Genomic DNA, 17,417 nt, shown 5'->3' with positions numbered 1-17,417 from the left:
CCACCTCTGGATTTTGGCTCAGGTCATGAGCTCGCCGTTTGTGAGTTGAAGCCCCACGTTGGGCTCTGCACTGACAGTGTAGAACCTTCTTGGAATTCTCTGCCTCTCTTTCTCTCCCTCTCTCAAAATAAGTAAATAAACTTTTATGTGTGTGTGTATATATATATATTTTTTTAAAGAAATATAATGCAAGTTACACATGTAATTAAAAGATGTAGTAGCCACATTTTAAGAAGTAAAAAGAAACAAGTGAAATGAACTTTCATATTTTCTTTAACCTAATATATTCAAATGTTACCTTAGCATATCATCATTGGTATCATCCATGCGGCCACTAGGGCCATATGTACGAACCTAGTTCCTCTCCAGATGAGACACTCCTCCTCACCTTTGAAGTCTGGTGTGTGTTTTAAACTTACAGCACAGCCCAGTTTGGATGTGTCCATTTCAAGGGCTCAGTAGCTACATGTGGTTAGTGGCTTCTATACTGGACAGTTTTGTTTGAGGCTGCTGACCTGGCTTTTTTATAGTCCTGAAAGAGTCTCCATTACTGAATTCCCCCACCATTTAAAGCTAAAATATTTGTTTTAATTCATTTTTACCTAACTGCTAGTATTTGAGGATATTAGTTTTTGGTCACCAGGATTTCAGAGAACTATTCAGTTCATAGAACTTTTTTGTTGAAAGGGACCAATAATGGTTACTCATTTGAGCTCCCTTAATGTCGTAGGTAAGTAACTGTCAAAGTCTTCCCAATAATTGGCACCCTGCCTAACGTCTGAGCCAAGCGCAAAATAAAGCCAAAGATTAGGGAAAAAAGGGGATCAAAATGACATGACTACAGTGCAAATAGCATCCCTGTAATGGTGCAGTGTACAACCTGCACAACAATACACAACAAGCATCTTCAACTTTACTGGCAGTAAAATCAATTTTGGAGAATGTGGCTTATATCTGCAGGTATGTGGGCTTCCAGTTATTGAACCCCAGAATTGGACAAACATGCTACAAGCCAAGTCACCAAAGGGAGGAGGAGGTTAGCTATACAACCTTGTCCCTTTCCCAAATAAGACCCTCCTCCTTCCCATTTGCTGCTCTGGAGAATGAACCTCCACCTGGAAATATTCTTCAGGATTGGGGAAATAGCATGCAGTAAAGGTAACCAAAGGACATACAAAGAGTTAGAAATATTGATGAGACCCCTAAGTGTGCTTCTTAAAATTTTTTTTAACATTTATTTATTATTGAGAGAAAGAGAGCATGAGCAGGGGAGGTTACAGAGAGAGAGGGAGACACAGAATCCAAAGCAGGCTCCAGGCTCCAAGCTGTCAGCACAGAGCCCGATACTCACAAATCACAAGATCATGACCTGGGCCGAAGTTGGACACCCAATTGACTGAGCCACCCAGGCACCCCCACCCCCCCAAACATGCTTCTTAACTCCCATCCCAGCAGGCACATGGCCCAAAGAGTGTTTAACTGGAAGAGAGGAGGGAGTTTCTTCAGTTTATGTTTTCAGACTTATTGGGAAATACAGTGAAACCTTGGTTTGTGAGCATAATTCATTCTGGAAACATGCTTGTAATCCAAAGCACTTGTATATCAAAGTGAATTTCCCCATAAGAAATAATGGAAACTCAGATGATTTGTTCCATAACCCAAAATATTCATATAAAAGGGATCACAATACTGTAATATAACAAAAAATAATAAAGAAAATACAAAGTGAAAAGAAAAGTAAACAAATTAACCTGCACTTACTTTTGAAAACCTTTGTGGCTGGTGTGAGGGGTACAGGAGACAGGAGGGTTATTGTGTAGGATGACTTTCACTATCACCAACAGAATCGCTGCTGTTGGCTCAACAGAACCTTTTTCTGCATGGGGTCCACTGTATACACTCACACAGATATTGACTACAGTACAGTATTAATAAACTCATCCTATACTGTATTTAATGTAACTGGCAATACAGCGGCAGAGGAAAGGGTGTCTCTCTCTGCAGGCAGCCTGACCTAGAATGAAGCAAAACATCCCTAAGCTTACTCTTGTCTGGAAAAGCAAAGGACTGTCCAGAGGTGCTTTGAAGTGACAAGAAATACACTATTGCCAGTTGTGGGCACCTTCCAGAGTTCTGACAAATCACTGATTTCTGCTGAACGCTGTGGCCTGAGATCGAGCATCTGAGCATGGGAGACTATTACCCACAATCCTACAGTGAGCAAGATAGAGAAGAACCATTGGCTCAGCTGGGATCATGTGACGCTCGGCGTCACTTACCACTGGTATTACAAGACATCGCTCATTTATCAAGTTAAAATTTATTCGAGATGTTTGCTCATCTTGTGGAACACTCGCAGAACAAGTTATTCGCAATCCAAGGTTTTATTGTATTTGATCTATCCCACAAACATTTATTAGGTACCTACAGGAACGTAACAGTGAACAAGTTTAAACAGAGTCCCCATTCTTATTCAGCATAGAGTTTCATGGGGGAAGATAAACATTCACACTAAAGGGTCATCCATATAAATGGAGGCAGGCGCTCTGAGTAAAGGAAACACAATTCTAGGGACTTGGGCTGGGGCTCTGGAGATGGCTTTCTCGAGGAAGTGAGACTTGCTGAGCACTGTACAGAATGAGGCCTTGGTGGGCACGGAAGAGAAGGAACCGCATCTGCGAGGCACTGAGTGGCCGGTGGGGCTGAAAGGGAGATTGTGAGGAAGAGAGGTGGGAGCTCAGGCCGGGGGACACGTTTTCCCAGATGGCCAAGCGCCCTTCCTTGTTTGCGCTTCCCATCCACTGTCTGCCGAGAAAGTTCAGGATTACAGGCTTTTTCCTTCTCCTTTAGTTTTGTCTTGATCGTGAAACCATTTTCCTTAGTCCTTTTGATAGACTGTTGTGTTTCCTTCAGACGGAGGCAGCTCTTCTCAGCTTTACAGAAAAAAGTGAGAAACTCGCCTGGATTCTAAGACCGAATTGGCCCTGAATTTTGCTGAAGTGAATCTCTGAGTTCGGCCCATCAGACCTGCATTGTCTTGATAGTGCTCTGTTCCAGGCCCCTATTTTTTTTTTTTTTTTTAATTTTTTTTTTCAACGTTTATTTATTTTTGGGACAGAGAGAGACAGAGCATGAGCGGGGGAGGGGCAGAGAGAGAGGGAGACACAGAATCGGAAACAGGCTCCAGGCTCTGAGCCATCAGCCCAGAGCCTGACGCGGGGCTCGAACTCACGGACCGCGAGATCGTGACCTGGCTGAAGTCGGACGCTTGACCGACTGCGCCACCCAGGCGCCCCCCAGGCCCCTATTTTTATGTTCTTTGTAGGACCAATTGGATTCCCGGGACTGCAGGGGCCACCTGGACTTCCGGGATCTCCTGGGGAGAAGGGTTTACCTGGCTTTCCAGGCAGACAAGGGCCCCCTGGGCCTCCAGGTAAGCTCCTAGTGCCTAATTATCTCACCCACCAAGCCTACATGCAGCCTTTTTAAAAGTATTAATTGTGATGGTCCACTTTCAGAAAGTAATTATTCTGAAATTGCCTACAGTTTCTTCTGGGCTAGTCTGTTTCCGATATAAAGATTATATTTATTTCAGGCCTCACTACAGAGTCTTATGCTTGGTAAACTAATGTTTATCATTAGAATGAGTAAGTTTGCAAATTAGGAGTTGATTTTACGTGCAGCATCTCTAAGGTAGCTAAATCCGTGTTCCCTCACACAAGAGGCAAAGACTGATTTGATTATTGTATGTGAGGACTGTCTATTCATTTCTGTCCCCGAATTCCCATTGATTTTCTTAGATGCTTTATTTAACTTTTTCTTAAAGTATACTAGTTCCTGTGAAGGTGAAAAGGCTACTCAGTTTAAGCTCAGTAGCCCACACGTTTCCAACTTCGGGTCAAAACCAGCCAAGGAAGAGTTGGAAGGGCAAACAGACATGCATACTTGAGATTGGCAGAAGTAATATCTTTGGAGATCCTTAATCAATATGACAATAATGTGGTGTCAGTTCAGAATAGTTTGCAGTGTCCTCAATTAGCACTGCAGTCCAAGGAATAAATATAAACCACACTGCTTTCTGATGGATCATAGAGCAACACGACTACAGCTTATACTTGGATTCCTCTCATGTTTCCTTTCTGCGCATAACCTGTAACACTGAGCTAAAGCACATAAATAATATGAAATTTTCAGAAGCCTGCCCGTGAACGGAATTCTGTATATGTTAGATTGGAGCATATTCGCCATATGAAATCAGCTCAAATTTTATATTGTGCAAGAGAGCTCTATTTCAGTTTTTTCTAGATACGAACATCCCATTATGAAATCATAGCCGTTCTTGTCAGTAACATCGATGTAGACTTGTCATGTAAATAAGATGCCGTCATTCTGCTCATTACTGATGCCATCCTCAAATTATTATGTGTATCCTCGAATAACCTATTTCACTTTTGTCCTAATTCACACGTTTAAAATCTCTTTCCCCCGCATGAAAATCATTACGTGGCGCTTGGATTTTTGGCTTTGGATCTCTCCAGGTGCCAGAGGTAAGCATTGCTATAAAATTAGTCATTTCCTCTAAATCTGGCTTCTGTTTATTTCTGTACTTGCCTTTTCTACTCTGTTTGTGAGTTAAACTTTGTTACATTTTTGTAGATGGGGTGCTGTAATTATATGAGGTTTCAGTGTGTTCGCTTCCTCATTACGGATACAGTAACCCTGTATTAGAGCGTCCTAAAGCCGAGCCTCATTATAAGGTTGTCAAAGCAGGGAAGACGCTCAGCTTACAGAATTTCAACTCAGGCCCAGAGTATGAGTGCTTTCTCTGTCAAGGGCTAGTACATACCAATGCAAGTTTCTTTATGAATTCTACCATATAAACACATAGAACATCCCTAAAATAAGTAGCAACAACAATATGAAAAGACGGATCCTTCATACCCAGTAAGGGGCTGTGCCAAGGTTTTCCCATAACATCGAGGTCCATTTTCAAGGAGCAAATTTCTTGGTGCGTTACAATAAAAATGCCATGATTCTTTTCAACTAAATGTTCACTTACCCCTCCAGAGGCAGAAGCAACATATTATTTCGTGTCTGGGGTTTTCAAACAGACTAAAAAGAGTTTCTCAAAAAAAGCAAAGAAACACAGTGAGTGCATGCATTTGCTCTTTTCCAGGCCTTTGTTATTAACCCCAATGAAAATTGGTCCGGAATGCGGGGTCCCTACACAAGAGATGCTCTGGCCCCTCCCACTCAGCTTCTGGTTTATTAAAAAGTAAAGAAAAGCAAAATCAGATTTTTTTTTTAAAAGGCTGCTATTTTAAATGTTTACATTTAAAAGTTTCACTTTTGGGGTATCAGGGTCGTTCAGTCAGTTAAGCATCCGAGTCTTGATTTCCACTCAGGTCATGATCTCCCTCTCTGTGGGTTTGAGCCCCACGTCAGGCTCTGCGCTGACAGTGTGGAGCCTGCTTGGGATTCTCTACCCACCCCCTCTGCCCCTCCCCCCGCTTGTGTGCTCTCTCTTTCAAAATAAAATAAGTAAACTTAAAAAAAAATAAAATTTGTAATTTCATATTTAATGTTTCCATCTCCATCCTTTTAGTGTCTCTCTGGGTCTGTATGTATAAACTCATTTGAAGATAACATCAGAATCCTAAATATGAAGCACGAGCCAAATATGTGCCCCCTGTTCCCTTACTTGCTTCCTTCACTCCATCAGAATTCGCAAGGTTATCCAGGGAAAATAGAAATTATTCATATACATCTCTCTCAAGTCACCCAGAATGGAAAAGCTATGTTTTACATTAAACTGTATGTACTGTAAATATACATGCAACTCAGTGTTGGTTGTGGTTTCATACAATATTTTAGGAGAGATTAAATTCCAAACAGCTTACAGGGTTCAAGTACATTTTGCACAGACATATTAACTAAAATGCAGCCTATGATGTCACTATGGCCACATTTTCTACAATCTTCTTGCTGCCTAATTACTGCTATTTTTTAAAAATGTTTATTTATATTTGAGAGACAGAGCATGAGCGGGGGAGGGGCAGAGAGAGAGGGAGACACAGAATCCGAAGCAGGCTCCAGGCTCTGAGCTGTCAGCACAGAGCCCGACGTGGGGCTCAAACCTATGAATTGGCCTAAGCCAATGTCAAATGCTTAACCGACTGAGCCACCCCGGCGCCCCTAGTCACTGATATTCTTAAATTTTTTTTGCACATTTGTATGAATTTTAAGAAACCCATAACTGGTGAGCAGTGTGTTTTCAAATACGGTGTATTTCGGGGCACCTGGGTGGCTCAGTTGGTTATGCATCTGACTTCGGCTCAGGTCATGATCTCATGGTTCGTGAGTTCAAGCCCTGCATCGGGAGCCTGCTTCGGATTCTGTGTCTCCCTCTCTCTCTCTGCCCCTCCCCACTCACACTCTGTCTCTCTGTCTCTCAAAAATAAATAAACATTGACAAAATAAAAAAAAATTAAAAATAAAATGTTTTATTTCTTGGAATTTATTACACTAATGTGAAGAGTTCTGTAGGCAGTATGGTGTTGTGGTTAAGAGCACAGGTTTGGAGCCAGGCCATCTTGGATTTTGATCTAAACTCTGCCATGTGTCAGCTGTGTGACCTTAGATATGTCACTTACATACCTGAACCTGGGTTTTCTCACCTGTAATGTTCTAGTAATAGCAGCACACACACACACGGGCTTGTTTGGAGCCTTTAATCACAAAGCAATTAGCACAGAGCCCAGTGCATGACAAGCAGTTCATATTAGCTGTTATTATTATTGGTTAGTGTTATGATTATTTCTCTCCCCCTGTGGATTATTTGTAGGGTGACTGAATGAAACTTTAGAAAAAAATATCTTGGGACACCCGGGTGGCTCAGTGGGTTAAGTGGGTGACTTTGGCTCAAGTCATGATCTCCTAGTTTGTAAGTTCGAGCACCACTTTGGATCCTCTATCCCCCCCAACCTCTCTCTGCCCCTCTCCTGTTCACTCTCTCCCTCTCAAAAATAAACTTCAATTTTTTTTAATGTTTATTTGTTTTCAACAGAGAGGGACAGAAAGCGAGTAGGGGAGTAGGACAGAGACAGAGAGGGAGACACAGAATCCAAAGCAGACTCAAGGCTCTGAGCCATCAGCACAGAGCCCTACGCAGCTCAAAACCCATGAGATCATGACCTTTGCTGAGGTCGGTCGCTTAACCCACTGAGCCACCCAGGTGCCCCTCAAAAATAAACTTAAGAAAAAAGAAAAGAAAAGGGAAAAAAATATCTTAAAGATGTGAACATGACCAAGGAGGAAAAACATTCACGCCTTCAGAGCAGTGGTTCTCCAAGTGAGATCCCCAGATCAGCCCCAGTAGCCTCACCTGGGAACATGTTAGATGTGCAGACGTTGGGGTCTATTCCAGACCGACGTGCTCAGAAACTCTGGGCTCTGGCAAAGTGGCCAGATGATTCTGATGTGCAAACATCAGCACTACAGCTCCTTAGCACTAAACGGTGCTGAAGCCTCGGCTGGCATCGGAGTCATCTGGGGAGTTTAAAAAACTGCTGATGCCTAACTCCCACCCCCGGAAATTCCTACTTGATAAGTCTAGGTGGGGTCCCAGCACTGGTACTTTTGAAAAGCTCCCAGGCTGGGTTTATTACACGATCAAGCTTGAGGGCACTGCCCAGGCCACGTGCTCCACAGTTAAATCAGTGTTTCTGGAGTGGGACCCCAGCATCAGCAGATTCATGTATAGTTCCCTGGAAAATTGTAACCAACATGCACTCAAGGTTGAAAGTTGCTGCTGTGGTGCCCCTGGCGACCTTGAAATTCTATCTGAGTCATGGACTATACGGAAGCCCGCGTGGCCGAAACGTACAACGAACAGATTAGAGACGCGTTCAGTTGAGCACAGGAACCCACGGTAGCTCTCCCACTGCTAAGTGTGGCTGCCATTTTGTAAAAAGTGGCCCAAAGATTAGAAACCCAGGGGATTTCCCAAACTGTTGCTGCCCCAATCAACTTTCTCCATTCCATACTTTTTTTGCTTCCTCTGAAATGCCATTCATTCAGTCAGCCAGTCATTAGTTTATTTAACAGAATGCTCTGGAAATTCTTCACGCAGCCCACAGTGAACAGCAGTCCCGCCTTCACGGAGCCTATATTGGGTGGTTGAACATTCTTCGGTTCTTCAGTGTAGAGACTGAAGCCTGACTAACTTGAGAACGCGGAAGGAGCTTGTGTGTAAGATTTGAGTCCGTCACACAAGTGGGGGTTCCCATTTCAGGTGAACCGGGGCCACCTGCAGATGTGGATTCCTGTCCCCGAATCCCCGGGCTTCCTGGGGTGCCAGGCCCAAGAGGACCAGAAGGAGGCATGGGGCCCCCCGGAATGAGAGGCCCCCCAGGAGCAGGTACGAGCCTCACGCTGACTGTTCATTATCTGCGTCCTGTGCTGCTGGAATGAGAATCTAAGTGTCTTGCTGTGTAGTTTTTAGCATGCAGCCTGAACAATTTGTGAGGAGGTAGCAAGGCAGTCCCCTTCCTCTTACGCATTTCTCTACATTTATCCAAAGCTTTGATTGTGTCCTAGCTGGAGTGACACATGCCTCCTACTTTTCTGCTGAACTCCTACTTGAATCTTTCACGTTGCATACTTCGGCAGCTTTGGGGCACAAGGTTTTGAAGCTTCTTACACAACTGAGTAGATGCTCTAATCGTCATTACTAGCTATTGACTTGATTTTGCATTACAAACACTTGAACTGGGGCTCAGTGGAAAGGAGGGAAGGAAAGGTATCCCTTGGAGGAGGGGGAGGGGAAAGGGAAAGGGTCGCTCTAAATTATGGCCATGACTGGAGTGTTCATTTAATTAACGTGACCATCGCTCAGTCATTCTCAGGGTAGTAGGATCCTTATGTAAGTACTTAAAGGAAACCATCCCTTTAAAAAGTATCCTCCAAATGCATTACTTTCTCTTCCCAGATCCCTACCACACTGGTAATTTATGAAGAGATTAGGGAGTCCGGGATGGTCCTCTAGTGGTCGCCGATCTCTTCAGACCAATCGGCAGTGCCCATGATTCTAGACCGCCTGTGTGCAAATTACCCTAGGAGACAAGAGGCCATTTTCTTTTCTGTTTTCCCACCTGTTCTCCCAGGTGTGGCTTTGGCTCTCTTGGGTTCAGGTCCAAAGGAATTGGAAGTAGAACTTGAATTTTGCACCTCCTGGTGTGTGTGTGTGTTTGTGTGTGTGTGTGTGTGTGTGTGTGTCCCCAAAGCCAAACAGCTAAGGGCTGGAGTCTGAATAGTTCTTGGGTAGTGTCCGGAACAGCCCTGGAGCCTCCCTCATGTTAGTATGGGGGTTTTCATGTTTGTATTTGCTGCATTGCATCTATGCAATTGCGTGTTAATTGCGCGTCCATTGGAGCAACTTCCGTTAACAGCGCACGAGCACTAGGAAGTGAGCGTAGTCCTTAGGCGCTCACTACATGGGTAGAGCTCGCAGTCAGTCAGAACAACTCATCACTCAACCTACTTTTAAAACCAACCGCCTTGTTGTATATGTTGTTGTGCAATATTGATGGCTGGGATACTTCTCCCCCCGCCCACCACACACACACCCCTTTAAAAAAAATCAACTCTCCAGTAGAAGATGTGGCCGGTAACGGAGTTCTGCAAATATATTTCAGGAAACACTTCCAGATCCCCCACACTGTTTAGAAAGTGTGGTCCTGGGTATCGTGGGCAGTACGGATGTAGGTGTGATGCGTTTTTCTCCCACCAGTGCCTCACAATCTCAAGGCAGGAATAGCTGGCAGAACACGAGTAACTCTTAAATAATGGGAGATGATCATTTGTGCTTTGAAGGAGATTCTGGCAAAGGCGTGAAGACAATGGGACAGGGAGAGGTGAACTTTATCGTGGAAGCCTGCAGGGCTGCTGAGACTCAGGCAAGGGCTGGCCTGTGAGCAGAGCCTTTATGGAAAGATTGGGCTTTGAGGAACTAGAATTGTCCAGCAGGGAGATGACAGGGGCACAGCGGGGGTTGGTTTACCTTGAGAGCCTGGTGACTAAGTCAGCCACATCCTTGCTGCTCTAAGTGTGGTCCGAGGACCAGTAGCCACTCAGGCCATAGACCTACCAAGTTAGAATCTGCATGTTAACAAGATCCCCTGAATATCTGTGGATCCCTTCAAGTTTGAGCAACCCTAACCATGTTAGATGAGTGCTGTCCTTAAAAGAGTCAGCTAAGAGTCACACAATCCCTAGTGACTCAATCCTAGCTGTAGATCAAAGTCATCTGGAGGGGCAGGAAACAACCGTGAGGCCTGGGCCCCCTCCCAAGACCAAGGGAATGCAGAGGGAGGCAGGGCCCAAGTACCAGTGTTTGGAAAAAGCTCCCACGGTGACTCTAGCGGACAGCCAGGGTTGAGACCCAGCGCCTTACCCCAACACCAGTGAGACAGGTTGGGTGGCTGGGCTCACCCATTGTGGTAGCTTGGGCAAAGAACCGAAGAAAGTTATTGAGAAGAAAAAAACCAAATGGGCAAATAGTAATCTTGGGCACATACAAGATTCTCTCTCCATAGACTGTGAGCTTCTGAAAGAAGGCCAACAGTCTACATGGGCCCAGGTGTGATCACCTGTCATCGCTCGTTCTGGCTGACTTGGGGTCAGATGGGCTCATCGGGTTGCAGGTGGCCTCAGAAAGGTCTACTCTGGCTTTCTGTGCCCTCTCCTTATTGATGTCACTGACCCTGCTAGCTGGCAGTGGGGACACCTGAGGCCACCGTTGTATCACAAAATGTGACTGTTATGTTAAAAAAAAAATGCCCAGCCCTTCCCACAAAGCACTTCCTGTTCTCCATGGTTTCAGAGCGGGGCTGTGCTGCTCCATGGTTCAGCTTCCCTGGAGCTCCTTTCTACCCTCCTGTGTCCCCACTCTCAAGCCAGTGTCCCCTTCCGGGTCCCTCTTCTCTGACATGAGCCTCCAGATCCTGTTATAAAGGATCCCTCTTTGCCTACACTATAGTCTTTGCCCCCTAGCTCTCCCTGCTGGCCACCTGGATACATGGCTACACTGTCCCGTTACTAAAACATGACAAGTCTCTTCTGAGGGTCTAAAGCACCCTAACCCTGTCTGACTTGGGTCATGTGCAGGACATGTTGATCATCGCCTGTCTATTTTCTGAAGGCATTTCTTTCAGCACGGTGTTGGGGGCTGTCTACACCACCACCTCTCTACTTTCTGAATGCATTTCTTTTAGCACAGTGTTGGGGGCTGTCTACGCCACCCCCAGGGTTGGTTGTGAAGGCTCAGCTGAGACCAGGAAGCACCATGTCCACTTAAAATGGCATCGTTGGTTTCCTCTTGTTTTTCCTTCCAAACCTCTTCCATTGCCGAGCTGGTTCTGTAACCAGGTGCCACAGCCGAGATCTATACAGAAGCAAACAAAGTTCTGGCTCTTTCCTGCCCAGTATGAGTAGGTAACAGCCACACTAAATATAATTAATGTCTGCTAAGAGTCCTCCACCATGGAAGGCCTAATGTTTTTCTGCTCACATGTCTCTTTGATCTACAACTTTTCCTTCCCAGTGGAGGGGGGATGGGGAGAGGCTCAAAGGCTGGAGCTTCCTGGGATGAACACAGAGGTGGTTTCCATATCGGTTTGAACTCTTACTGCCTAATGGACACATCCCCACATCCTGTTAGAGTGTGTTTAATCTTCAAGTCAACATGTGATGTGCTCAGAGGAGGTAATCCATCAAATAGTGGAGAGCTTTTAGATGTACCTCTAGTTCTTAAAACAAGTTCCAAGTAGAGAACAAGTCCACACGGTGAAAGCTCTGGGCACTCAGCTCGGGTTAACACAAGCTTTCCTCCCCATCTCTGGAAAATTGCCTGATGATTTCTCCAAAGGGAGCAAAGAGCCTATATCATAACATCTGGTGGGGGGGACTCCTGTCCCCAAATCGACAGTGATCTCGCCGCATGTCCCTATTTCGGGAAGACACCTGCTGCCTTTTCAGTGATCAGCCCGTTTGCTGGCTTGTCAGCACCTGGGCAGCCCTTTCCAGCCTACAGCGCAGTGGCCACACGTTGCGATCCTCTCCTCGGGTGGGAAAGATGAAGGAAAGCTCTGAGCTCACCATCAGGGCCCTGTGTTCCTTCCAAAGTAGCTGATGTTCTCTTTGAAGCGGGTGGAAAGGGATGTGCCAGCCAGCATGCAGCAGCCCCAGGCATAGAGAGGTTTCTGCCCCATTACTGGAAAGGAGAGGGCATCTCTCACCCAGATGGCGAGAGGGAGAGGGAGGGGCTTCCTTTTTCACTTATGGAATGACGACCACGTACCGCAGGCAGTCCAGGAACAGTGTGACCAGCCAGGAGAATTTGTTTAATACCCGAGGAAGCAGAAAGTGAAATGCTAGCACCCCAGAGGCCAGGAATGCCGGGGGGGCGGGTACCCACAGGAGCTCTGCCAGTATGGAGTGTGGGGGAGGGGCTGGCTGGCTGCAGGGACAGAAGGAGGACGTTTGTACGGGACACTCTGAGGCAGGCAAGGTCAGAACAGAATTTCAAAGGCAGTGAGGTCTGGAAGGGTATGCGTCTCAGTGCTAAGAGGGGGGCCTGTGTGAGACAGGAAATTGAGCGGGACATCCCCCTGTTCACCCCAGTACGGCAGTCCCCTGCTCTCAACCCTCAGGTGGCTTCCCCACTCCCTTGAAGAACAAGTCCTAGAGTGAAAAAAGAGCGAAAGCTGCTTAAATGAGCTCTCTCTGACTTAATGGTTGGTTTTAAGCTAATGTGTGGCAGAGAGAGTGAGAAAGGGAGAGAGGGAGAGAAAAGCATAGGTAGAGACCAGAACCCTTGGGAGGGCTGGTGATTCAGGGAATTCAGGACAATGGCAATAAACTCCTCCACAGGCAAGGACCATATTTGCTACCCACGAAAGGAGATAGTGGTTCATGAATTGATCCCTTGGCCGAAAGTAACAGCTTAAAAGAACCCCTCAGGTATCAGTGTAAATGCAGCCACGTCCTCCGGGGGGCGCAGCTGAGCCCCACAGCTGGTCATGGGTGGGGGGCGGGGGGCGCTGACGGCTGTGCCTTGGCCCTCACTCAGCCTGCCTGTCTGAGTGAGGTTCCCCACCCCATATGATCAGCTGTGTCACCTTCCTGAGCCTCAGCCTCCCCACTGGGAGGCTGGCATATGAGATCTCACCTGGTCCTATGGCTGGTGAGAAGAGCGAATTGGTTAACCCACGTCAAGGGTGGTATCTTGCACCTTGTAAACCCTCAATTATTATTTTAAATAACTGCTGCTTTTATCTTGCTCCAAATTTAACTTGGCTCTCAGTTGAATCCTATTAAATTTTATTTATTCCTTTTTTTATATTAAATATAATTTATTGTCCAATTGGTTTCCATACCATACCCAGTGCTCATCCCAACAGGTGCCCTCCTCAGTGCCCTTCACCCACTTTCCCCTCTCCCCCACCCTCCCATCAACCCTCAGTTCTCAGTATTTCCTCTCAGCTTTCTTAAAAAAATCGTTATTAAGGATGATATTTAATTATGAAAGTCATATATGTTCAGTGTAAAAAAAAAAGTCGAATATACAAGAATATGAAGACACATGAAGACCTCTCTCTCAACATCTCTCTGGTCTGGCTTCCAATCCCAGCTCTACTGGCTTATTATGTAAGTTGCTTGACCTTTGAGAGCCTCATTTACCCCGCTGCCAAGTGGAGGTAACACTTCCCACCTTCATGTATCTGAGAAGACAGAATGAGCTAATGCAGAACCGTCCAAATGGGGAGCCCGGGGCCAGCACCTGGCCACCAGGCGTCACACTGTTTTCACCACGGCCATCGTGAACTCTTGCGCAGGGTGCAAAGGAGAGTCGGGGCCGGATGGCAGGAGGGGCGAGGATGGCCTCCCAGGGTCTCCTGGGCCTCCTGGAAGCAAAGGGGACACGGGAGAAGCGGGCTGTCCCGGAGCACCAGGTAAACATTTTCAGCTTCTCTTCTTTCCTTTGACCCCGTAGACCTGAGGACTCTTGGCACAAGATCCGTGGCTTCTCATGCGGCTTTCCAAACTGCTCTTATTAAAAGCATTTGCCTTAGATGTGGACTCACCAGGTTTTGGGCGAGGCAGAAGCAGCAAGAGCAGAACAAGGATGTATCCCCCACTGAGGGTCTAACTGATCCTCAGCCATCGTAAAGATGAGGCAAGGCGCTATCCCCCGTTTGGCATCTTCCAGAACCGCTGTACATGATCATAAAATAATACTCAGCTCTTCTAGCTGGTTGCTTTGCCAAGGCAAGCCTGGCATTGCATGTCAACACCACTGAGAGGCCGTGCTGCAGATGGGGGGGTTCTCACCCTCCACGACTGGCTGGATCACTTGGCCTCTGTTTTCTGAGTTCACTTCCTCTTACTGTACAAGTGTCGAAACGTTTATATAGACTAAGAGGCTCTTAAGACAAAAAATTGGGGAGTAGGCGTTGAGTGAGGGGAGAGAGAAGACATTACAGAATAGCCATTTGAAATATAATGCGCCTAGGCGATAGGTTGGGCACTGGGGTAAGTCTCCCAGGTAAGTCTCATCTTCGAGGGGATCTACCAGGTTGGTAATGAGAAGGGGTGAAGGGGGCCGGTGAAGTCTGTAACGAAATGGAGCCTGCAGTCAGCTTCAGCCAATTGCTGCAGGTGGGGGAGAGGGCTCAGCGGTGCCCACGCTGTGCTCTCCAAATTCCAGGTCCCCATCCGGACAGTCTTGACAGGTCAAACGCAACACGTGGGCAGGCCTAATTTGGTCCACAAGTCCTCTGGTTTCCAGGATGAATGAGGAGAGCCCGCCAGTCTTCCAGAAAGAGTTTTTAAAAAAATAAACAACGTTTAATTTCACCTTTGCTCTTGGCAATTAGAAGTAGCCATTGGCCTCCTTCAGTGGGTCCACCCCTTAGAGATGCCAAAGGAGACAGACCCTGCTTCCCGTCTGCCAGCAAGAATGCCACCACCAGGCCTGCCTTCCTCCTCCCTCCCTCATAAAAGAAGGTCCAGGTTGTGCATGTGGGTTCCAACCCCTTGCCTTTTCTCCATATGCCAGAGCCATGAGAGGGTCCGGGAGGTGTAAGGAAGGCCAGCTTTGAGAATTACCTTTTCCGATGAGCAGGCTCATAATTCAGTCTGAGAAGGTCACACATATCTAGTTCTAGGCTCCTAGTTCAGTCTGGGAGGTCACACGGGGGGGAGACGCCACCCCATCTTTGTCTTCTCAGCATTTCACCTTTCCCTGTTTGTCATTTCTCTTGTTCAAGTAGAATGTAAGCTCTGGGAGGGCAGGGATTTTTGTCTGCTTGCTGTTTTTCTGCTAACTTGGTCCGACCACCTGGAAGATGCTTGGGATAAATACTTGCTGACTGGGTCGTTTTGTATATATTGGGGTTGTGTCGGGCACCTTCCTGGGCATGGGCCATGGCAGGCTTCTCCCCTAAACTGCCTTCATTTTTTCTTTATTCCTCCAGGCCCTCCTGGGCCCATTGGGGATCCCGGGCCCAAAGGGTTTGGGCCTGGATACCTCAGTGGCTTCCTCCTGGTTCTCCACAGTCAGACAGATGGAGAACCCACCTGCCCAGCGGGCATGCCCAGGCTGTGGACGGGCTACAGTCTGTTGTACCTGGAAGGACAGGAGAAGGCTCACAACCAAGACCTGGGTATGTGTGTAGCACATGGTCACCCACGTCCATCGCTTAGGGGGACAACTTTTGGGGCAATTTTACAGATTCATCAACATCCTAAGTGATGGCTCATCTCCCATGGGATTTTTTTCTTTTTAAACTACCATGCTAATTCTCAGCGGATTTTATTAAACGTGTGTGAGTCCTATGGGGGGGGGGTGGGCAAAGAAGCTCTCTCCGGTGAGAGCTTATCATCTGGCTACTTAGCTCATTTTTTTAAAAATAATTCTTCCTAAGAATATTTTAGTGTAAGAGTAAGTTCAACTTGACTCATATGTAAAATGTGGTTTTTATTTCCAAAGGTAAGTTATTTAATCAGGACACAGTCAGTTGCTGTGTTTACCTGTGAGATGGTGCATCGACAGCAGCTGGGTGCTTGTATGATGTGGCATCAGCCGGTACCAGTCCCCCACCCGCCTCAAGTTGTTTTTTAAGTGATAGAACTTTATTTGGGGAGTCATCGCTTGGTGCTACTTGTCCATTTTCTTTTTTTCTTTTTTTCTTTTTTAAATGTTTATGTATTTTTGAGAGAGAGACACAGAGTGCGAGTGGGGGAGGGGCAGAGAGCGAGGGAGACACAGAATCCGAAACAGGTTCCAGGCGCTGAGCTGTCAGCACAGAGCCTGACGCGGGGCTCGAACCCACAAACCGTGAGATCATGACCTGAGAAGTTGGACGCTTACCCGGGTGCCCCTCTCCATTTCCAATAGTAGATCTGTAAGCTACAGGAACTGCTTTCAAGCCAGGATTTTAAGTACCTTCCCAGATCATGCTGGTTGAGTGATGGGTGCAGGAGTGATATAACAACAGGGACAGCTGCTGGAGAGGGGAGCCCTGTCACTGCCCACCCTGGGCTATGACCCCTGCTGTCAGCAAGGGCAGGCAAGGAGAGCAGGCTTAGCAATGGCAGCTACTTCCAGACCATTCTCCATTGGGCTTAGCCATGGCCATTCCCATTAGAAGGCCTGGTGGGGGAGGGGGAGGAAGAAGTAATGGGTAATATCTGGGCCTGTTTACTTCTCTCCCTCTTGCCCTTCGGCCGTCAGCCTTCTTCCTGCCTGTTTTCTGTTCCACCAGCTTCCCCCCGACCCTGGTCTAGCCAGAGCCTACTCACAAAGCTCTTCAAAGCCCTGGGATAAAATCTAAGCTCCCTACAAGATAGACAAAGCCCACAGCCTCTGGTCTGACTTATCTCTGGACACCCGGAGACAGACAGACACCCAGACGTCCTCTTCCCCCCTCACCAACGGAATTCCTTTCAGTTCTTTGGGCTCCACGCTTCCTCACCCCTGGCCCTGTCCACTGCTGTATCTTCTCCTTTGAATACTCACCATCTTCAGACCTGGCCAAATCCTTTTCATACTTCAGGTCCTAGCAGAAAGGCATTCTTCCAGTTGTCCTCGCCGCAAGTCCCTGCACTCTGTGCTTCTCACTCGTAGGGCTGGCCATGCTGTATCTTCCTTGCCCAGTTGCTCAGCCATCAGCCCAGCCGGGGCATCTTTGTGGGGACAGAGATGTGGGGACCGCACCCCTCCAGCAGCTGGCCCATTGCTTGGCTCGTGAGTGACTGAGGAGTGAATGAGGGAGTGAGGGCTGGCCCCAGGACCAGGGAGGTGCCAGAAACCCACCACATCTGTGTAATAGAACACTTCGTCAGCAAATGGCACA

General features: G+C 47.0%; 1 protein-coding gene across 4 annotated transcripts in view; it reads left to right on the top strand.

Annotated features, from left to right (window-relative positions):
- Positions 1 to 17,417, top strand: part of COL4A4 (collagen type IV alpha 4 chain) — a 135,198-nt gene that overhangs the window by 112,204 nt on the left and 5,577 nt on the right. For 3 of the 4 annotated variants that reach the window (XM_043578010.1, XM_043578009.1, XM_043578011.1), the window contains 5 exons: positions 3,326 to 3,433; positions 4,539 to 4,547; positions 8,294 to 8,419; positions 13,896 to 14,012; positions 15,537 to 15,725. In XM_043578010.1, coding sequence (XP_043433945.1) covers positions 3,326 to 3,433; positions 4,539 to 4,547; positions 8,294 to 8,419; positions 13,896 to 14,012; positions 15,537 to 15,725 — 549 coding nt within the window. The remainder of the gene's footprint in view (positions 1 to 3,325; positions 3,434 to 4,538; positions 4,548 to 8,293; positions 8,420 to 13,895; positions 14,013 to 15,536; positions 15,726 to 17,417) is intronic. The other variant, XM_043578012.1, reaches the window with a different exon arrangement.

This window comes from Prionailurus bengalensis, chromosome C1 (genome assembly GCF_016509475.1).
Source record: "Prionailurus bengalensis isolate Pbe53 chromosome C1, Fcat_Pben_1.1_paternal_pri, whole genome shotgun sequence".
Taxonomy (NCBI): Eukaryota; Metazoa; Chordata; class Mammalia; order Carnivora; family Felidae; genus Prionailurus; species Prionailurus bengalensis.
Note: the sequence above shows the minus strand (reverse complement) of the source record. Positions and strands in the feature narration are given on the sequence as shown.